The 20,418-nt window shown below is 54.2% G+C and overlaps 1 protein-coding gene across 1 annotated transcript in view; it reads right to left on the reverse strand.

Annotated features, from left to right (window-relative positions):
* The window catches only part of SHANK2 (SH3 and multiple ankyrin repeat domains 2), a 564,129-nt gene that overhangs the window by 402,298 nt on the left and 141,413 nt on the right, over positions 1-20,418 (reverse strand). Inside the window, exons 9-10 of the mRNA XM_018043149.1 lie at positions 17,657-17,773; positions 6,423-6,500 (exon numbers count right to left, since the gene is read on the reverse strand). Coding sequence (XP_017898638.1) covers positions 6,423-6,500; positions 17,657-17,773 — 195 coding nt within the window. The remainder of the gene's footprint in view (positions 1-6,422; positions 6,501-17,656; positions 17,774-20,418) is intronic.

A 20,418-nucleotide genomic window follows, 5' to 3' on the forward strand; every position in this document is an offset into this window, starting at 1 on the left:
CTGGGACCAACACATTGGTAACACGTGGGTGGGGGAGGAGCTGCTTTTTGAAACACACAGGGGCTGGAGGCCTGCCCTCCAGAACCACGGAGCCCCTGCGGAATGAAGCTGCCAGCGGACAGGAAGGGTTCAACTCTATCCTCCTGGGCACCAGCCAGGGCTCTCCAGGGAAAGACATACAGGATATGAACACACATACACACACTGATTTATTTTAAGGAACTGGCTCCTGAGATGGTGAGGCCTGGCGAGTGTGAGATCTGGGGTGGGCCAGTGTTGGGAACCCAGGCGGGGTCTCTGTATTACAGTCTGGAGCAGAATTCCTTCTTCTCTGGGAAACCCCAGCTTTTACTCCCAAGGCCTCCAGCTGATGGGAGAGGCCCACCCACATCACAGAGGCTTCACCTCCTCAACCGAGTCAACTGAGTGCCGATCTGAACCTACAGTAACCTCACAGCACGGGAGTCTAACCCAGCGGACACCACGGCCGTTCCTCTCCCCACTGCCCCACTGGCTGCACGCTCTCCTCACTTAGACCTTCTCCCTCCTTAGAATTCTTTCCATCCCATTTCCCTTTAGCTTCGGAACCAGGACATGCTTGCTTCCTTGGAGTGAGTGATCCAGAAAGCAAAGGATTCCCTGTTGCTGTTCGCTCCACGCCAGGATGGAAGAGCACTCACGGGCCAGAGGACGGCCCTGCCTTCTCCCCAGACCAGAGCCCAGGATGGCACTCAATGGCCTGGAGGCCACTGACTGATTCAGGAAGCCTAGGCGTCCATCCCCAACTCCATGTCTCCCATAAACTGGACATAAAAATCCCACCTCGTTGGGCTGTCAAAGATTAAATGAAAATGTACAGAAGAGCATTTGTGAGCTTTGAGATTCTGTGCAACTGGGAAGAGTCATCATCACTATGATCAGCAACACACTAGACCACCATCACCACCATCGTCACCATCACCACCAGGATGATCACCACCAGCACCACCAGCATCATCACCAGCATCATCATCACCACCAGCATCATCACCACCATCACCAGCATCATCACCATCACCATCACCAGCATCACCACCATCACCACCAGCATCATCACCACCATCACCAGCATCATCACCATCACCACCATCACCATCAGGATCACCACCAGCATCACCACCATCACCACCAGCATCATCACCACCATCACCAGCATCATCACCATCACCACCAGGATGATCACCACCAGCACCACCACCATCACCACCAGCATCATCACCACCAGCATCATCACCACCATCACCAGCATCATCACCATCACCACCATCACCATCAGGATCACCACCAGCATCACCACCATCATCACCACCATCACCACCACCACCACCATCACCATCATCACCAGCATCACCACCACCATCACCACCAGGATGATCACCACCAGCACCACCAGCATCATCACCAGCATCACCACCATCACCACCAGCATCATCACCACCAGCATCATCACCATCACCACCATCACCATCAGGATCACCACCAGCATCACCACCATCATCACCACCATCACCACCACCACCACCATCACCATCATCACCATCACCATCATCACCAGCATCACCACCACCATCACCACCAGGATGATCACCACCAGCACCACCAGCATCATCACCAGCATCACCACCATCACCACCAGCATCATCACCACCATCACCAGCATCATCACCATCACCACCATCACCATCAGGATCACCACCAGCATCACCACCATCATCACCACCATCACCACCACCACCACCATCACCATCACCATCATCACCAGCATCACCACCACCATCACCACCAGGATGATCACCACCAGCACCACCAGCATCATCACCAGCATCATCATCACCACCATCACCAGCATCATCACCATCACCACCATCACCACCAGCATCACCACCATCACCACCAGCATCATCACCACCAGTATCATCACCACCATCACCAGCATCATCACCATCACCATCATCACCAGCATCACCACCACCATCACCACCAGGATGATCACCACGATCACCACCATCACCACCACCACCACCACCACTACCATCACCACCATCACCATCAGCATCATCACCACCAGCATCATCACCACCATCACCACCATCACCACCATCATCACCACCATCACCATCACAACCATAACCACCAGCATCATCACCAGCATCATCACCATCACCACCAGCATCATCACCAGCATCACCACCAGCACCACCAGCACCATCACCAACCACCATCACCACCAGCATCACCAGTATCACCACCATCACCACCACTATCACCACCATCAGCATCACCACCATCACCATTGTTAGGACCAAACAGACGCCATGACAGCCTTCAGGGGGCCAAGGTAGGCCTAAGTCTCCTTTACAGAGGGGCTGAGTTATTGCCAAGGAGGAGCTGAGATCATCCTCCGCCGGCGCCAGGACTCGACCAATCAGTGTACTCCCTATAGCCTGGTTCAAGCTTATCAGGACGAGGATGAAAACCCCCTGAGAAAGCCCGCGCGCGTGAAAATCTAGCCAATTAGTAGATGCTAAGGAACCCTTACAACCAATCCGCCCCTGCCAACGCCCTGTCTTTGTCTTAAACCTATAAATACTGCTGTAATTCAGGGCTCGGGGCCCTTGCTCCACTCCACTGCGCTGGATGTGACTTGGGCCCTGGCTCGAGCTAGCAATAAACTCCTGTTCTGCGTTTGCATTGCCGTGGATGTCTTGTTTTCTCAGCTGTGGGGACTTGGACTGCGGGCATAACAACCACCAGCATCACCACCAAAACTATCACCATCACCATCATCATTAACGTTATGATTGAACCGCATCTCCCACTGTGATGAAATTGTACACAGGGCCTCCAGAGAGGTAAGTAAGGCTAGATGAGGTCATAAGGGTGGGAAGCTAATCAGATAAGATTGCTGTTCCTACAAGAAGAGGAAGAAACACCAGAAGCCTCTCCTTCTCTCTCTCTGTTTTCACAGTACACTGAAGAAACACCAGTGACCAGGTGCCTGTCTGTAAGCCAGGAAGAGAGCCCTCCCAGAAACTGCATCTGCCAGCGCCTTGACCTCGGACTTCTCGTCTCCAGGCTGTGAGGAGTAATGTCTGCTGTTTAAGCCCCCAGTCCACGTACTCTGTCATGGCGGCCCAGGGTGACTCAGACAATCAGCACCATCACAGTCATGACCACTGTTATTTAAGAAACATCCCAGTGATGTAGACACTCCTGCTGCTCTTCCTTCTCTTCCTTCAAAACGTCACCTCTGTCTCTCGCGATTCTCAACCCTGAGCAGATGCGGAGGTCTCTAGAGGACTCAGGACCCGGAGCCCTGCCCCCAGGCTTTGGATTCAGGGTACTACGAGGGGAGTCTGAGGACTTGCATGTCCTGCTGCTGTTGCTCCAGCCTTTGGATTAAATCATCAAGCAAAGTTCGGCCAGATGAAGTCTGCCAAATAGCCCACGGTTTGTTAGAAAGGCCCCTGCTCACAACAGCAGCTGAATACCATCAAGGCTTCCCAGGTGGACACACTTGAGCCCTATTAAATGATGAGGCAAGCTAACATTACCCCCGAAATCAACAGTGAGGGGTTCATTTTTCATCACCGGGAGGGGAAGGATCTGGAATGCAATGTGAATGCTGGGGACCTTTTACAGGCAAGGCTCCAGAGGCTGAAGTAAGTCTCTCTGCACCATGAAAACACCAGGAGGTGGGGACGTGCGAGGCTTGGAGGCCAGCTCCGTACTGGGTGTGCCGAGCGCATCCCAGGCTTTGATTCTGCCCCGACACTGAACAATGTCTGCAGGGCACAAGGCCCTATTATTCAGGCGTAATTGTCTTCCTGAACCATTTGGGGCTCTTGATTGATTATTGTTAGCAAAATCGAGACAGATGGCCTCGGGTGTGAGCTGGGGTGGATCTGCTGCGGGGTGGGGGGCAGGGGCGGTGGCGCAGAAGGGTTCCTGCCAGGACTCCTGGAAGAAGGGCATCCCCCCCCCACCCAGGTGGTCGCTGCCTGGGGGGACAGGATAGGAGTGGGGACTCACGGCGGGGGAGCGGTTTGCCAACAGTGACCTTCTGTCCCAGGTGCCACGCACAACTCACTCCCCTGGGGAGTCAGGTGGCAGTTACAAACCTCTGCCCAGAAGGGTAGCAATGGCTCTGTGGTACCGTCCATGTGCCAACCCACATCAAAGGGCACTGCTATTGTTCTTTAGTTGCTCGGTCATGTCCCGCTCTTTGTGACCCGGTGGACTGCAGCACGCCAGGCCTCCCTGTCCCTCACCAACCCCCAGAGTTTGCCCAAGCTCATACATGTCCATTGAGTCGGTGATGCCATCCAACTGTCTCATCCTCTGCTGCCCTCTTCTCCTTTTGCCTTCAACCTTTCCCAGCCAAGGGCATTAGCTGCTGTTTCCTAAGCAATTTAAGTACTGTTTGACTTCAAAAAAAGGGCCATGGAAATACATCACTTAATAGCAACAAGATATTTAAACTGAGACCACCGACGCATGGATGAGTCCCACCACGAAGTGGCAAGAGCCCACACTCCCTCACTATCACCACTGCGAAGAGGACGTGCTTTGGGGAAGAAAGCACAGTCTTTGTAGACCCAATAGCACACCAGGCACTCACCTCCGTGACCCATCTCACATTAAATACCTTTAAGCCACAGGTGCAGAGTAAAACCCAAGCCTGCCGCTGCTCATGAGCTGAGCAAACTTATTAACGATGACTGTTAAACACCCAGCTTCGTTTGGGGATTGACCTGACTCATTTTCAAGCCATCAAGGGCTTTCCCAGTGGCTCAGTGGTAAAGAATCTGCCTGCCAATGGGGGAGACATGGGTCTGATCCCTGAGCCATGACGGTCCCACACGCCTTTGGAGCAACGAAGTCCAGAGCAACGACTACTGGGCCTGGGCTCGAGAGCCTGCGTGCTGTGACGACTGAAGCCCATGCGCCCACAGCCCGCGCTCAGCAACCAGAGAGGCCACTGCAATGAGGAGCCGCACAGCACAACTAGCGAGTGGCCGCCACTAGACACAAACAAAAACACACAGCAGTGGAGCACAGCACAGCCAAAAATACAGCAATTTTTAAAAAGATATCAAACCCATCTATACTACTCATATCTGAGCGGAGGAATCCCTGATGGCTCAGCGGGTGAAAAATCGGCCTGCAATTCAGGAGACACCCGCGATGCGGGTTCGATCCCTGGGCTGGAAAGACCCCTTGGAGGAGGAAATGGTAACCCACTCCAGTACTCTTGTCTGGAAAATCCCATGGACAGAGGAGCCTGGTGGGCTGCAGTCCACGGATTCGCAAAGAGTCGGACACGACTGAGCGCTGACGCTGACAAGGAGAGGATGAGCCAAGTCACCCATGGAAGCCAGGTCTAAACGTGAGACCTCTCTCTGCTCAGGAAGGTGTAAAAATTCTTTCCAGATAAAAAGAATCACAGTCACCTCAATGTTCAGTTTGAGGAGAGAGAGCGAGCTGACTGTGTTTAGGAAGAAAAAGCATTTCTGTAACTTTGGGCGTTTAGCCAAAAAAAAAAAAAAAAAGTTCTTTCATCCTAAACCATCTGGTCAGCTGCATCAAAATTCGATGAGCCCCACGTTTATAAAACGGGGTATTACTCAGCCACAAAAAGGGATGAAGCCGCGATACACCCGACCACACAGATGGACCGTGAAAAGGCCGTGCTGAGCGAAAGCAGCTCAGCACAAAGACCACGTATGGCACCAGCCCCTGTGCTCCTGCAACGTCCAGAGGCAGCTCATCCTCGGGACAGAGGGAAGTGAGCGGCTGCCCAGGGGCTGCGGGAGGGAGGAGCAGGGAGCGACTCTTCCGGGCCCAGAGTTTCCCTTGGGCTGATGAGAAACCACACAGAGGGGCCGCCACCACCACGCCCGGTGCCCACGGCCACTGAGCTGCTCGGCTGCGATGGCACCCTCTGTGTAATACACATTTTACCACAGTTTAAAAAGCAGGACCCCACCTCTTTGCTCCACTTCGTAACCCCGTGGCCGCTCCGCGCTGGGTCGTTGACCCTCCACCCAGGACAGCAGGCCAAGTGGGGGCACCGGACGGATGGCAAACCACCCCCCGCCCCCAGGAGACTGTCCCCATTCACACGACGGGCAGCGAAGCCAGCATTGCCCGCCACCGCAACGACAACGTCCCCGTCTTTCTGCTTTTCCCAGACTGCCTTCGTGAATCGCCCCCCGGAGGCGTGGCTAAGGCGTAGCCTTAGCTGTTTGTTCTAATCAGAAGGAAGCTGGTGTGGACAGGCAATCTGAAATAGGGTCGCGCTCCAAACACAGACCCCGCCCCCGACACCAGGGTCGGGCGCGCGGCCCGGGGGTGTCGCGGGGGCTGGAGGAGCCTGTTACCTGGAACGGGGTCTGGCTGTTGTAATTCTTCAGTTCCTTATCTCCACCTCGAAACAGAAGCACACGTGCACAGCTGTCCTGCAGAGGGAAGAAGAGATCTGTTTGCAAATCACGGCACATACATCTTCCAAAGGAGCTTGTTCACAGGCTGAGCTTGCAGGAGTTCAGAGACGTGGAGACACGAAGTCAACAGGAGGGCGTTTCTGCTCACTGGAGCAACCAGGAGGAGGGCAGATGCCCGGACGCTGCCAGCTGAACCTTCACTGCCGCAAAGACTTGGGACGGCGACTCAGCAGAATCTGCAAAAATTTCACATACACACACCCCACGGCCAGTGATTCTTTTTAAGACTGTATCTACCCATGGAGAAAGCTGAGTGCGGAAGAATTCATGCTTTTGAACTGTGGTGTTGGAGAACACTCTTGAGAGTCCCTTGGACTGCAGGGAGATCCAACCAGTCCATCCTAAAGGAGATCAACACCGAATATTCACTGATGCTGGAGCTGAAACTCCAATACTTTGGCCACCTACCTGATGCAAAGAACTGACTCATTGAAAAAGACCCTGATGGTGGGAAGGATTGAAGGTGGGAGGAGAAGGGGATGACAGAGAATGAGATGGTTGGATGGCATCACCGACTCAATGGACATGAGTTTGAGCAAGCTTTGGGAGCTGGTGATGGACAGGAAGCCTGGCATTCGGTAGTCCATGGGATTGCAGAGTAGGACACGACTGAGCGACTGAACTGAACTGAACTGATGCATGCGGAAGGAAATGGCAACCCACTCTGGTATTCTTGCCTGGAAAATCCCACAGACAGAGGAGGCTGGAGGGCAACAGTTCACTGGATGGCAAAGAGTCAGACATGACTGAGCAACTGAGCACCTTTACAGAGAGCTTTGCACGTGCAAAGAAATATGTACTAATTGAAAGACCACAAGTAAACTCCAAAAGGAAAGAAGAGAAAATGTGGAGATGGCAAAAGTACTCTAAAATAAGGAAAAGTGGGAATGATCCTGGAATACCTTTGTTGTCAAAACAGCTTTCTATTGAAGTGCAGTTGATCTGCGACGTTGCTGACGCACCGCAAAGTGATCCAGTTATACACACAGATGCACAGTCTGTTTCAGATAGTTTTCCATCAGAGGTCGTTACAGGATCTCGATATACTTCTCTGAGCCACACAGTAGGTCCTTGCTGCTTGTCTGTTTTATGTTTAGTAAGACCTGTATCTGTTAATCCTAAATTCCTGATTGATCCCTCTCCCACTTTCCCCTTTGGAAACCATGTGTTTTTCTATGTCTATGAGTCTGTTTTGTAAATAAGTTGGTTTCAGGTTCCATATAAAAGTGACACGTATCTTTATCTGGCTCACTTGGTGTGATAATCTCCAGGTCCTCCCATGTTGCTGCAGAGGGCATTACTTCACTATTTTTATGGCTGAGTAACGTCCCATGGTGTAGATGTACCACGACTTCATCCAGTCCTCTGCTGATGGGCCTTTAGGTGGCTTCCATCTCCTGGCTACTGTAAAGAGTGCTGCTATGAACACCAGGGTGCAGGGGTCTTTTTCAATCAGCATTTTGTCCAGATATATGCCCAGGAGTGGCATTGCTGGATCATTTGGTATCTCTATTTTTAGTTTTTTAAGGAACCTCCATAATATTCTCCACAGAACATTCTTTACCAAGGCAGTGATAGCAAAAACAAAACAAACAAAAAAAACCCAACATACGCCAATAATACACTGACTAGAAGAAAATCCAAACTGCCTAACTAGAAAACATGAGTCTCAGAGCAACAATATAGCTTCGTTTTCACTTCCATTTTAAAGTCTATATTTTAGAAAGCAATGAATAATTCTGTAAAGAAGTTACCCGTTGACAGGAATTACTTTCTCAGGAAGGAAAAAGGGTGGGGGAACAAACAGAAGGAGCCTTGTGTTGCTATTTTCTGCACTCACACTTTCTACCGTCGAGGCAGCCAATGTTCTTTTCTCGTGTTATCTGTACAGTGAAAAGGGATCTGGTCCTGTCCATTTCGTGAGCCTCTACTGTTCACCTGGGAGGCTCACCCTCTCAGAAGTCCTGCTGGGGAGGTGGGGACAAATACCCACAGAGGAAAATACCCACGTGAAGCGAGCTCCCGGGTCGCCTAGTGGTGAGAACTCCGAGCACTGTCTGCAGGGGCCCAGGTTCAATCCCTGGTCGGGGAACTGAGGTCCTGAAGCCGCACGGAGCGCCAGGTGAAATGAAAGAGAGACAGGCGGAAGCAGACGGATGCAGAAGCAGTGATGATTCGAGTCCTCTGCCACCGGACGCAGCTGGGCGGTTACGAACGAGCAGGTGACACTTGGGGATGAGTATTCAGATGTTCAAGTGCCCACAGGCGCTGGCGCCTCACGCAGGGGGCTGCACTGTCCCCCACGGCAAGCCCCCGCCCCAGGCCCATTGCCCTGGTCCACCGCCATCTACAGAGTCCGGAGCAGAGGCAACAGGCACGGCCCCCCAGGCTGCACGCTTGGTAAGTCACTGCTGAGTGAAGAGGCCATGAGGCAACCACCAGGGCTTTCCACCCAGGGACCTGCTTACAGGGCCGGGCCAGCAGCCCCACCCCAGCCCCGGGGGACCCGGCGCCCTGGGACGGACAAGGGCCGAGACCAGGACACACGGCGCAGGAGGGGGACCTGGGCGAACAGCAGCCTGGAGATCCGGAGACAGGAGGGGCGGGCGCTGCCCGGGGTGGGGGCTGCAGGTGGGGAGTGGTTTGGGGTGATGAAAACGTTCTAATAGTAACTGTGGGGTGGTTAGGCAATGTGCAAGCAGATTGAAAAGCACTGAATTGTATATTTCAGATAGGCAAACTGTATGGTGTGTGAGATAAGTCTCAATAAAGGTGTTAAATGTTATCCATAGAAAAGTAAGAAACAGAGAGTCAGAGACAGAGAGATCAAGAGGGACACAGAGACAGTCAGAGACCACGAGAGACAGAGAGACAGAGACCCAGGGAGAGACATGGAGAGACACAGGGTCAGAAAGACCAGGAGACACGGACACCAGGGGAGAGACAAGGAGGGACGCAGACAGAGAACGCTGGCAGCAAGCTGGCTCTGTGCCCGCCAGGCCCAGCCCGGAGCACGGTGGGGCTGCCCTGACCCCCAAGAGCCGGGTGAGGCCCCGGGGCCTCCCTCGCAGGACGATGATATGAATGGGGGGATATCGGTGCACGGAGCAAACAGGAGCTGAGACAGCAGGACCCTTGTTCTCTGAGCTGCACTCGGGCAGACACACGGGACAGGGCGGGGTCTGCTCACAAACCCGCTGGCCGCAGGCAGGACGGCTCCGAGTTCTACAGGAAAGACTGCTGTTGTGTGGCCGGGGTCCCGGGCCTCAGTGGCACACCTGAGTGGCCGTGAGGGTCACTGCAGACTCGGGGCACACACTGAGGGCCTGGAGGGAGGCTGCCGTCGGGGACTGCTGTGGCTGGAGAGAGGGCCTGAGGACCACTTCAGGCTGGGTCCAAGGCAGGCAGAGAGACTTGGGGCCCTTGGGAGGGAGGGCAGGCTCCACGGCGGCAAGAAGGACACGCGCAGACAGAGGTTAGGAGAACAAAAGAGGGCGGAGGACACACGGGCAGGAGCCCACTGTTGAAACAGCCGTGAGCGTGTGATGCCCTTGGTTCAGAGGTGGGCAGGCCCACACCACGTTGACAGGTGGAAACTACAGGGAAACCCCGTCTCGGCCTACACTGTCTGAACCTTTTCCATGAGTCTGCGTCCAGGCAGTGCTCTGAGTAACTAAAACACTTAAAAGAAAAGTTTAAAAGATGGACCTGTGCTTGGCAAACACACCTTTCACACTTGGGGTACAGTTGCAGGCTGTAAAAGAAGAGCCCCGGGCGTTACTTCCAGGGGAGATGAGCCCTGGATCCTGGCCCAAGGTCACATACCCCGGCCTGAAGCTGTTATCTGAGAAAGCCCTGGCCCTGAGGGGACACAGGGCCTATGGATGAGCCGGATTTCGGCAGGTTACCATCCAGGGTGTGGGGGAAGCAGGTGAGAGAGAACAGACTCCGGGGGCAGCCAGCCAGGGCAACGCTTCTGGAGCTCGGGGACCTGAGAGCTGCCTGGGGGCTCATTCTGAACTGAGTCTGCACTGGCCTAAGTGTGCCCTGGCCCGGCTCCAAGGCGGCCGGGGAGGACCCGCCAGGTGACCGTCCCAGATGTCCGGAGCCACTGGGGCCCATCAGAACCCAGGGCAAGAGTCTGGCCTGGCAATTCCATGTAACCGCTCCCCACCTCTCTGCAAGGACTTCCACTGAAAACTCCCATCAGGGAGGTGTATCTCCTAGGAAGCCAAGACTAACCCTTGCCAGGCACTGCCAGTCACACCCTCCCAGGAGGAAGCCAGCCAGGATCTCAGAACACTCCTCCGCCCACCCACAGAGGGACAGCTCTGAGTCAATATTAACCAAGCCCAAGGCACACACCCTGTCATTCTAATAGCTGCCAGACTTGGAAAGGGGAGAGATTTCAAAACCGCAGGGCACGTGGTTCATGTGACTTTATAATGATGACACTGTGTGTGTGTGCGTGTGTGTGTGTGCGTGTGTGTGTGTGTACAGACAGGTGTATGTGTCTGTGTGCACACGTGTGCACACACGGATGCTCTACAGTTCAGAAGACACACCTCTCCATTCCCTGATTCCACCCTCAGCACATCCTTGCTAGAGGTAGTAGGAGGCCCATTTCACAGATAAGGCAGTGGAGGCCAGGAAGGCTTGAATGAAAACCTGCAGCTTCAGGAAGCGAGCAAAAGGAGAAGTCCTGACCCAGCGAAGTTGCTAGTGGGAGCCTCGTGGTGCCCGTGCGTGGCTGCTGGCTGCCCTGTGGGTCCCCTTGCGAGGGGATCTCGGAGGACACACTGAGGTGTGTCTTCATCATTTTAAAGGAGCCCATCAAGTGCAGACACAGATGCACCCTGAGTGTTTTGAGGGCCAAAGCATCAGGAAGAATATCCAATTATTATCCAGGGATGACTTCTGGAGAAATGACTACAGTCACTTAAATGTCACAGACACGAACTACTCAGCACTCCAAATTATGAGTTAGGAATTCGTTTCCAGTCTAAATGATCCCTTGAAACGAGCCTGTCCCATGAGACATAAATCTAGGAAGAGCCCGGATGCATGCGATCAATAAAAGGGTGAAGTGCAGAGCTGGGACGCTGCTGCCACCAGAGCGAGGCTGGAACCTGGCTCCAAAGACCGAGCCGCTCTCAAGGGCAGTGCCCCAAGGACCACACCACACACGCGCCCTGACACATGGCTTCACCTGACTTGTGCCCAGTGGAGCATCTTCCTACCTCCAATCAAGGGGTTACAGGAACCCGTCGCCAAGGCCTGGGGGAGGAGAGATACAGGCTGGGTTTTGAGCCTGGCTTTGGCGTTCACAGCTGAGCCGCTTGGACTAAGCCTGCAACTCCTGGCCTGTTCAAGGGAATGACAACCAACAGCAGCCTCCAAAGGCTCCTTGGTGGAATCTAAGGGGAATGACTAGGGGACACCTTTCTGCACACCCTCAATGCCGAGGGGACGATCGCCCCTATGAGGGTCCCTGCAGAGACTGCCACTGGCTACGATGCTGACAACCACGGTGTGCGGTGTGGAAGGACACAGGGACCACCCTGTCTCAGGAGGCCGGCTCCCGAGAGGCAGGGTCTATTTAATTTTTAACCTTCCAGACAAATTTGCCTGGCTTAGTAACTTTGATATTTCAAACTCCCTCCCTCCCTTCATTATCCAGGGTAGAAAAACAAACACCAGGCTGTCTACCGGCCTCCCCGCCCCCGCCGGGGCTCCTGGAAGGCCAGCCAACAGACCGAGGAGCCGGAGATGAGATGCAGTTTGCTGCTTACAATCAAAGCCCTAATTAGTTGGCTTCATAAAAGAAGAAGACAGGATATTCTGATCATAGTGTGTTTTACTGGAAGTGTACAGACGCGGTCTGCCTAAAACTGATAAAACACACAATCAATCCATTAAGCTGATGCTTTCACATTTAATGAGAAGTTTGTTAAGTCAAATTACCAGCAGTACGCGTGGCATCACCATCACCATCCTAATCGCCACCATCACCACCATCGCCGTAGTCACCATCAGCACCACCATTTGCTGCCGTTCAGTCGCTCAGTTGTGTCCGGCTCTCTGCGACCCCATGGACTGCAGCACACCAGGCTTCCCTGCCCTTCACCATCTCCTGGAGTTTGTTCAAACTCATGCCCATTGCGCTGGCGATGCCATCCAACCACCTCATCCTCGTCGCCCCTCTTCTAACTCTTGCCTTCAATCTTTCCCGGCATCAGGTCTTCCCCAACAAGTCGGTTCTTTGCATCCAGTGCCCAAAGCATTGGAGCTTCAGCTTCAGCATCAGTCCTTGCAATGAATATTCAGGGCTGATTTCCTTTAAGAAGGACTGGTTTGATCTCCTTGCTGTTCAAGAGGCTCTCAAAAGTCCTCGGCAGCATCACAACTCAAAGGCATCAATTCTTTAACGCTCGGTCTTGTTTATGGTCCAACGCTCACACCCGTACGTGACTACTGGGAAAACCATAGCTTTGGGTAGCATCACCACAGTCAGCACCATCACCATCACCATCATCACCAGTCACCATCCATCACCACCATCACCACCACCGTAGTTACTTTTACTGAAAATCGACCGCACGCCAGGCACACCATATGTTTGTTTCCTATTTTAAGCCTCTTAGCAGCCCTGCCAGTTAGGTATAATTATCTCCACATCACAGAGGAGGGATTTTCTGGAACCCAGACTGCCACGTCTCCCTGCATTGCGGCTCTATCTTGAGGCGGCTTCTTAATCCCCTTCCCTGGCTCCTGTCCTGACCCAAAGGCACCAGGTCCCCGCCCCGGGAGAGTCTGTTTCTCAGCAGCACTCTCCAGAGGGCCCTATACGACACCTCCTTCTGCTTGAAGGAGTTTCTCTCGTCGGCCCTGAGCCCGGCCTCACACACCCCACATGTGCAGGAGAGGAAGTGGACTCAGCGAGGAGGCCAGCACTCTGGTGACGTGGGGAGGGCAGGGCCTCAGGTTAGGTGTCAACACAATTGCCAGGTGTGCCTGACAGAGGCTGGGGGGCCCTCGATCCCTCCGCCCACCCCTCCATCCCCCCGAGGACGGCTCATCAGAAGGATGCTAGTGTACACGGAGCTGTGCGTCTCTGAATTTCATTGAGATTCCATCTGCACCGGCCTTTCTCACGGGTTGGGAAGCGGTGGGACAAGCTGAGGGAAAAGATTAAAAGGTCACACTAGCATCCCAGGGAGGGATATGAGGGATTCGGGAGGCTGGATCCCAGAACACTCGCCGACTCCCAACTGGACATCTTGTCCAGAACCCATGGGCCACCAAGCGAGTCTGTGACCCTCCATGACGGCCTCTGGGACAGAATGCAACGTTGGGTGTCCGAAACAAGAGGGGCCCCAAAGGCATTTCTACCCATGCTGCTGCAGAGGGTCAGATGGGTAGGGCTGGACAGCAGCGGGTGGGCCGTGACGGTCCCAGGACCCTGGACAGGGGACAGCTCTCACGCCCTGGCCAGGCTCCCCAGAACGCTAGGAGGAAGGCACTCGGCTGGGAGCAGAGAGTCTGTCCTTAACTTACGTCTGGTGAGAGACCAGATGCAGCCTTCTGCGCCTGGGCCTGGCAAACTGGGGCCCACAGGCTAAACTGGCCCACTGCCTGGTTTATAAATAAAGTTTTATTGGCACACAGCCACACATTAATCTGCATATCGTCTGTGGCTAAGTTCACACGGCAGAGGCAGAGTGAAGTAGCTGTGAAGAAGTCCATGTGGTCTGAAAAGCCGGAATAGTCATTCAGTGACTCTTTACAGAAAAAGGCTGCTGGCCTCTCTAACCCAAGGCAAGAGCGGCAGGGTCCTTCTATGAGCCCTGGGCGGTTCTGGGTCATCCCAAAGCCATCGGCCGAGGGTGGGGACAGGTCCAGAGGTCACTCAGAATACAGATTCCCAACATCCTAATAAAAACGGTTACACTTTCAAAGATCATCTTGCCCTCCATTATTTCAAGAGACAAAAAACATGGTTTTCTGTTTAGGGTTTTTTTTTCCCCGTGATAAAATAAGCTTAAAATCTACCAGGAAAAATCAAGGAATGCTTTCCCCGTCTACAGCAATAATTAAGCGGCACATGTTGGCACAGATGTTTTACCAGCCGAAGCCAAGCCTCCTGACGTGTGTTTTTCTAGCCCAGCCGAGCAAGATATCCCCGCGCTCATAAATCCGTTCCAGCATCCATGTGCCTTGGAACACCTAGGGCCCCAGCTGTGTGCAAATCCCATCAATATGCTTTCATTAAGGAGCTGGCCAGCAGCTTTCAGGAAATCCCTTGAAGTCAGACTGAAATGCTTCCCCAGCCCCATCTGGCCGAGCCGCTCTCTTGTGCCGGGAGCAGGGGACACCCTGAGAGATGGCGGTTTGTGTCCCTGAGAAGGTGGGCCCAAGGGGCAAGTGGAGGCCGGCAGGGACGACAGGTAAGGCCTAATAACGACCTGGCCCTGGGCAGTTCCCCTGGGCTGTACTGCAAAGGGCTGTGGCGTGAAAACACAACTCACTCTACCAGGGGCTCATCAAGGAAAGGCTTGACTGAGGGCAGGTATCTCAACTGGGTCTTGAAGAATGCATAGGAGTTTTCCAGGGCAAAGCGACTCCTGTCACTGAGGAGCCTTGCCTGGAGGGCGGGGGTCGCATCCCATCCCTGCTGCTTTCTGAGCATGCTCGCGCCCAGCTCGCCCGAGTTTTCTGTCCTTCTCACACGGGAGAGCAAGGCCTTTATATAAACTTGCTCACATGAAGGATCCACTCATGGAGCCGAGAAGAGGTGAGCGGGGTCCTGAAGAGAGATCTGCACTCCTGTGTTCACAGCATCACTGTTCACAACAGGTGAGAGATGGAGGCAGCCCGTGTCCCCTGACGGATGAAAGGATAAACGTGGTCCATCTTCACAAGGGAAAACTGCTGCTGTTGTTCAGCCGCTCAGTCGTGTCCAACTCTTTGTGACCCCATGGGCTGCAGCACTCCAGGCCTCCCTGTCCATCACCAACTCCCAGAGTCTACCCAAACTCATGTCCGTTGAGTCTGTGATGCCGTCCAACCATCTCATCCTCTGTCGTCCCCTTCTCCTTCTTCCTTCGATCTTTCCCAGCATCAGCGTCTTTTCCAATGAGTCAGCTCTTCCCATCAGGTGGCCAAAGTACTGGAGCTTCAGCCTCAGCATCAGTCCTTCTAGTGAATTTTCAGGGTTGATTTCCTTTAGAATTGATTGATCTCCTCGAAATTCAAGGGACTCTCAAGAGTTTTCTTTGGCACCACAATTCAAAAGCATCAATTCTTCAGCACTCAGCCTTCTTTATAGTCCAACTCTCATATCCATACATGACCACTGGAAAAACCACAGCTTTGACCAGAGGGACCTTTGCCTGCAAAGTGATGTCTCTGCTTTTTAATATGGTGTCTAGGTTTATCATAGCTCTTGAAAGCTATGACGAGGGAACATGACTCAGCCTTACAAAGGAAGAAAAGTGTGACGCAGCCACAACCTGGATGAACCTGAGGACATTACACTGAGTGAAGCAAGAGAGACAAAAGGAGAGATTCCACGCGATTCCCCTCGTAGGACGCCCCTGGAGCTGTCAAGCTCACAGAGACAGGAAGCAGACGGTGCGGCTGGGGGAGGGGACGGGGAGCGGGTTGATGGAGACAGAGTATCAGTTTGGGGAGATGGAAAGTTCTGAAGACAGAGGCAGGTGACACTCGTACCATGTGAGCGCATCTAAGGCTACTGAGACGCGCACCTTAACTGCATAGTTAAGACGGTCGAACATTTGCCCTGTTTTACTTATTTAACCACAGTGAAGAAGGAATTAGGCTTCCCAGGTGGCGCTCGTGGTAAAGAACCCGCCTGCCGTGCAGGAGACATAAGAGATGTGGGTTCCATCCCTGAGTAGGAAAGATCTCTCGGAGGAGGGCATGGCAACCCACTTCAGTATTCTTGCCTGGAAAATCTCATGGACAGAGGAGCCAGGCAGGATATAGTCCATGGGGTCACAAGAGATTTGGACACGACTGAAGCGACTTAGCATGCAAGAAGGAACTAAACAGAAAAAGCCCACTGGGGACATGTGTGTACAAGTGATGGAAAGGCTTGCTGTTGTTACACGGTGGTCCCACTGGCGTTCAGCGAGGTGCCATAATCATCTTGAGGGCTTTGTCAGCGGCTCCCAATCCCCATTTCATGGCTCCAAGCTGCCCCCCTCCAGGCCCCAGGGGAGACCCACTCTGGGGCACGTGTGACAGGGTGCCTGCAGACTCTGCCACGGGGGCGGCATTTGCGCCCAGCTCTGACTGCTCCAGCTGTGTCCAGGACCTTCCTCTCACTTCCTGTGACTCAGGTTCTCCTTCTGTGACAGGGCTGTGCGTCGTGCGTGCTAAGTCTCTTAAGTCGGGTCCAACTCTTTGTGACACTGTGGACTGTAGCCCCCCAGGCTCCTCTGTCCATGGGATTCTCGAGGCGAGAATCCTGCAGCGGGCTGCCATTCCCTTCTGAGGGGAGCTTCCCGATCCAGGGATGGAACCTGATTCTCTTATGTCTCCTGCATTTGGCAGGCACGTTCTTCACCACGAGCACCACCTGGAAAGCTCGTATGACAGGGATAACTATCCTCAAGGAAGCTGGTGAGGAGCTCTCCCAGCTAAGCACTGAGTGTCTGTGTCTCCCCAGATTCCTACCTTGAAGCCCTAACCCCCAGTGTGACTGTGTCTGGAGATGGGTCTTTACGAGGTGATTAGTTTAAATGAGGTTGTGAGGGTGGGGCCCTGATCTGATAGGATTAGCATCCTTGCAGAAGAGACAGCCAAGGGCTGTTTCTGTCTCTGCACATGGGAGGACACAGCCAAAAGGGGCCAGGCAAACCCAAACCAGGAAGACAGCCTTCCTCTGGAGCCAAGCAGGCGGCCCCTTGGTCTGGGACGTGCAGCCAGGACTGTGAGAGATAAATGTCTGCTGTTTAAGCCGCCCCGTCTGTGGGGCTTCATTACAGCACCTGGAACTGGACACCCACCTGCAAAGCGCTCAGCACAGCCCTGGCTCTGGGGTGCACAGTTACGGAGGGTGTGGGGTGTGTGCCCAGCTCACTGACCTGGTTGTAGAGGGCGCAGATGTGCAGGGCGGTGTTCCCCGAGGCATTCTGGGCCCCCATGTCGGCCCCGTAGAAGAGCAGGTGCTCCAGATGCTGCACGTGGCCGTACCTGCAGGCCTGAAATGAGAGTCCACACCGTGAGCGGAACCGCCCGGGACACACCTGGCTCCCCCAGAACGGACGGTGCAGCTGGCCCAGCTCACAGCCCACTTCTTTATCTGGACTGGGCCCCCCAGGACAGACCCCAGGGTGGGGAGCAGGAGAGGGGCTCGTGACGGGACTCAGGACTGTGCTCAGCTGTTCAACAGAGGGGTGGGGCTGCGTGGGGCCCACCCACTCCTTTCATTCGGACCCGCAGGAGGGGAACCCCAAAGACACCATGGCATGTCTCTGCCCCCTGAACTCAGCGACCGGCCCTAGGAAACGCGGATCAGGATGCTCCACGCCTGGCCTTGCTAATCCAAGCCCCCCAGACCCCAGGACGACGCATGAGGACATCTGTGGGTGTGCGAGGACCTGTTACGTCCTGGGGAGAGACCCCACCCACCTGACCTGTCCTCCTCCGGGCAGAGGCAGCCCCACTGAGACTTTAGCACGAACCTACCCTGAAGGGGTGCAAGCAGCAGGGGAGGTGGCCCCACGGCATGATTTACCCTTTGCTGAGCCCTTCTAGGGCCGACGTGGGATCTATGAGCCAACAGGGTCCTGGGGTCAACCAGATCTGGCTTGGTTTTCCAGAACTTTCACCCTGAGCCTATGTCTTCATGTGCCAACAGAAACCCCGCTCTTCGAGGGGCTCTCATGAGTCACGTGAATACGGGGTCTGAAAAGACCCCCAGTGCTGCTCAGGGTTGGCCAGCCCCCCACCCCCCACAGCAAGCGGGGAGACCTGGCATTGAGACTGCGTAGGGGCGGGGGTGTTCAGCTCCAGGGGGGTCCAGAGGCTGAGGGGGGTCTCCTGACCCTGGGCAGCAGGTTCTATCCGACTAACCCCACCCCATCCACCAGCACCGTCTGCACACCCAGCAGTGCACAGCACCAAGGTGGTGAGACCCACTGTCCCTGTGTTGGGGCAACAACGCAGACAGGGAGATACAAGAGGCCAGGGAACGAGGTCCTGACCCAGGACTGCGCACGGAGGGCGGGGAGCGCCGGGCACAGAGCAGACAGCTGGCTCGGCCGGGAAGGGCAGCCACGGGGGGTCGGGGTTGGGCTGGCGCTCAGCTCATTAGCCCTGCCTTTCTGATAACTGAGACAGACTGAGCGGAGCCTCCACCTCTGTGCCGTGCAAGAGAAGAGCGCCACACCCCACCAATTAACAGAGGAGAGAGGACGGGAGGATAGGGGGTTAGTAATCGGATGAGCTTTAAAAAAAAAAACGAGAAACACCCACGTTCAACCCTGGTGCCGCCGTTTATAGAGCAGCCCATCGCCAGAGATAAGGGTGCTTCTACCTGCCTGCCCCACCTTCCCTTTTCGTGGCACCAGCGCCTGCCTCTTCCTCTGGGGCCCCGACCCCGCTCCCAGAGGCCTGGGGGCCCGCCCCTCCCCACGCCTACAGCACACCCAGAACTTTCGAGCTTCTGGCCACGGGCGTGGGCTGGGGATGCCCAAGTGACTCTCGGGAGCCGCGGAGATGGAGGCTGAAACATTTGTCAGAACGGAGGAGAAGATGAAGTTCTCGCTTTCCTCCAGGAGGGTCGGCGAGAAAAGCCACGGAAGCTCAGAGCTGCCGGGGCCACCAACGCAGAGGAAGGGAGAAGTGGGAGCTGAAGGCAGGAGAGAGAAAACAAGACATACACAGACACACACACACACACACACACACACACACACACAATAGAGACAGACACAGAGAGAGACACACACAGACACAGACACACACACACACACACAGAGACACACACACAATAGAGACAGACACACAGACACACACAGAGAGAGACACACACACAAGAGACACACACACAGACACAGACACACAGACACAGAGAGACACACAGACACACAGAGAGACACACAGACACACACAGACGCAGACACAATAGAGACAGACACACACACACAGAGACACACAGAGACACAGTCACAGAGACACACACATAGACACACACATACACACAGAGACACACACAATAGAGACAGACACACACAGACAGACACACAGACACAGACACACACAGACACAGAGAGACACACAGACACAGACATACAGACACAATAGAGACAGACACACAGACATACACACACACACAGACACACACACACAATAGAGACAGACACACACAGTCACAGAGAGACTGCAGACACACACACACAGACACAGACACACAGACACACAGAGACACACACAGACACACACACAGACACAGAGACACACACACAATAGAGACAGACACACACAGTCACAAAGAGACCACAGACACACACACAGAGATACACACACACAGAGACACACACAGAGACAGACACAGAGACACACACACAATAGAGACAGACACACACAGTCACAAAGAGACCACAGACACACACACACAGAGATACACACACACAGAGACACACACAGACACACACACAGACACAGACACACACAGACACATACACAGAGACACACACAGACACACATACACACAAACACATACACAGAGAGACACACACAATAGAGACAGACACACAGTCACAGAGAGACCACAGACACAGACACACACATAACACAGAGACAGACAGGCACAGAGAGACACAGAAAGGCACACACACACCCA

Source organism: Capra hircus, chromosome 29 (assembly GCF_001704415.2).
Source record: "Capra hircus breed San Clemente chromosome 29, ASM170441v1, whole genome shotgun sequence".
NCBI lineage: Eukaryota > Metazoa > Chordata > Mammalia > Artiodactyla > Bovidae > Capra > Capra hircus.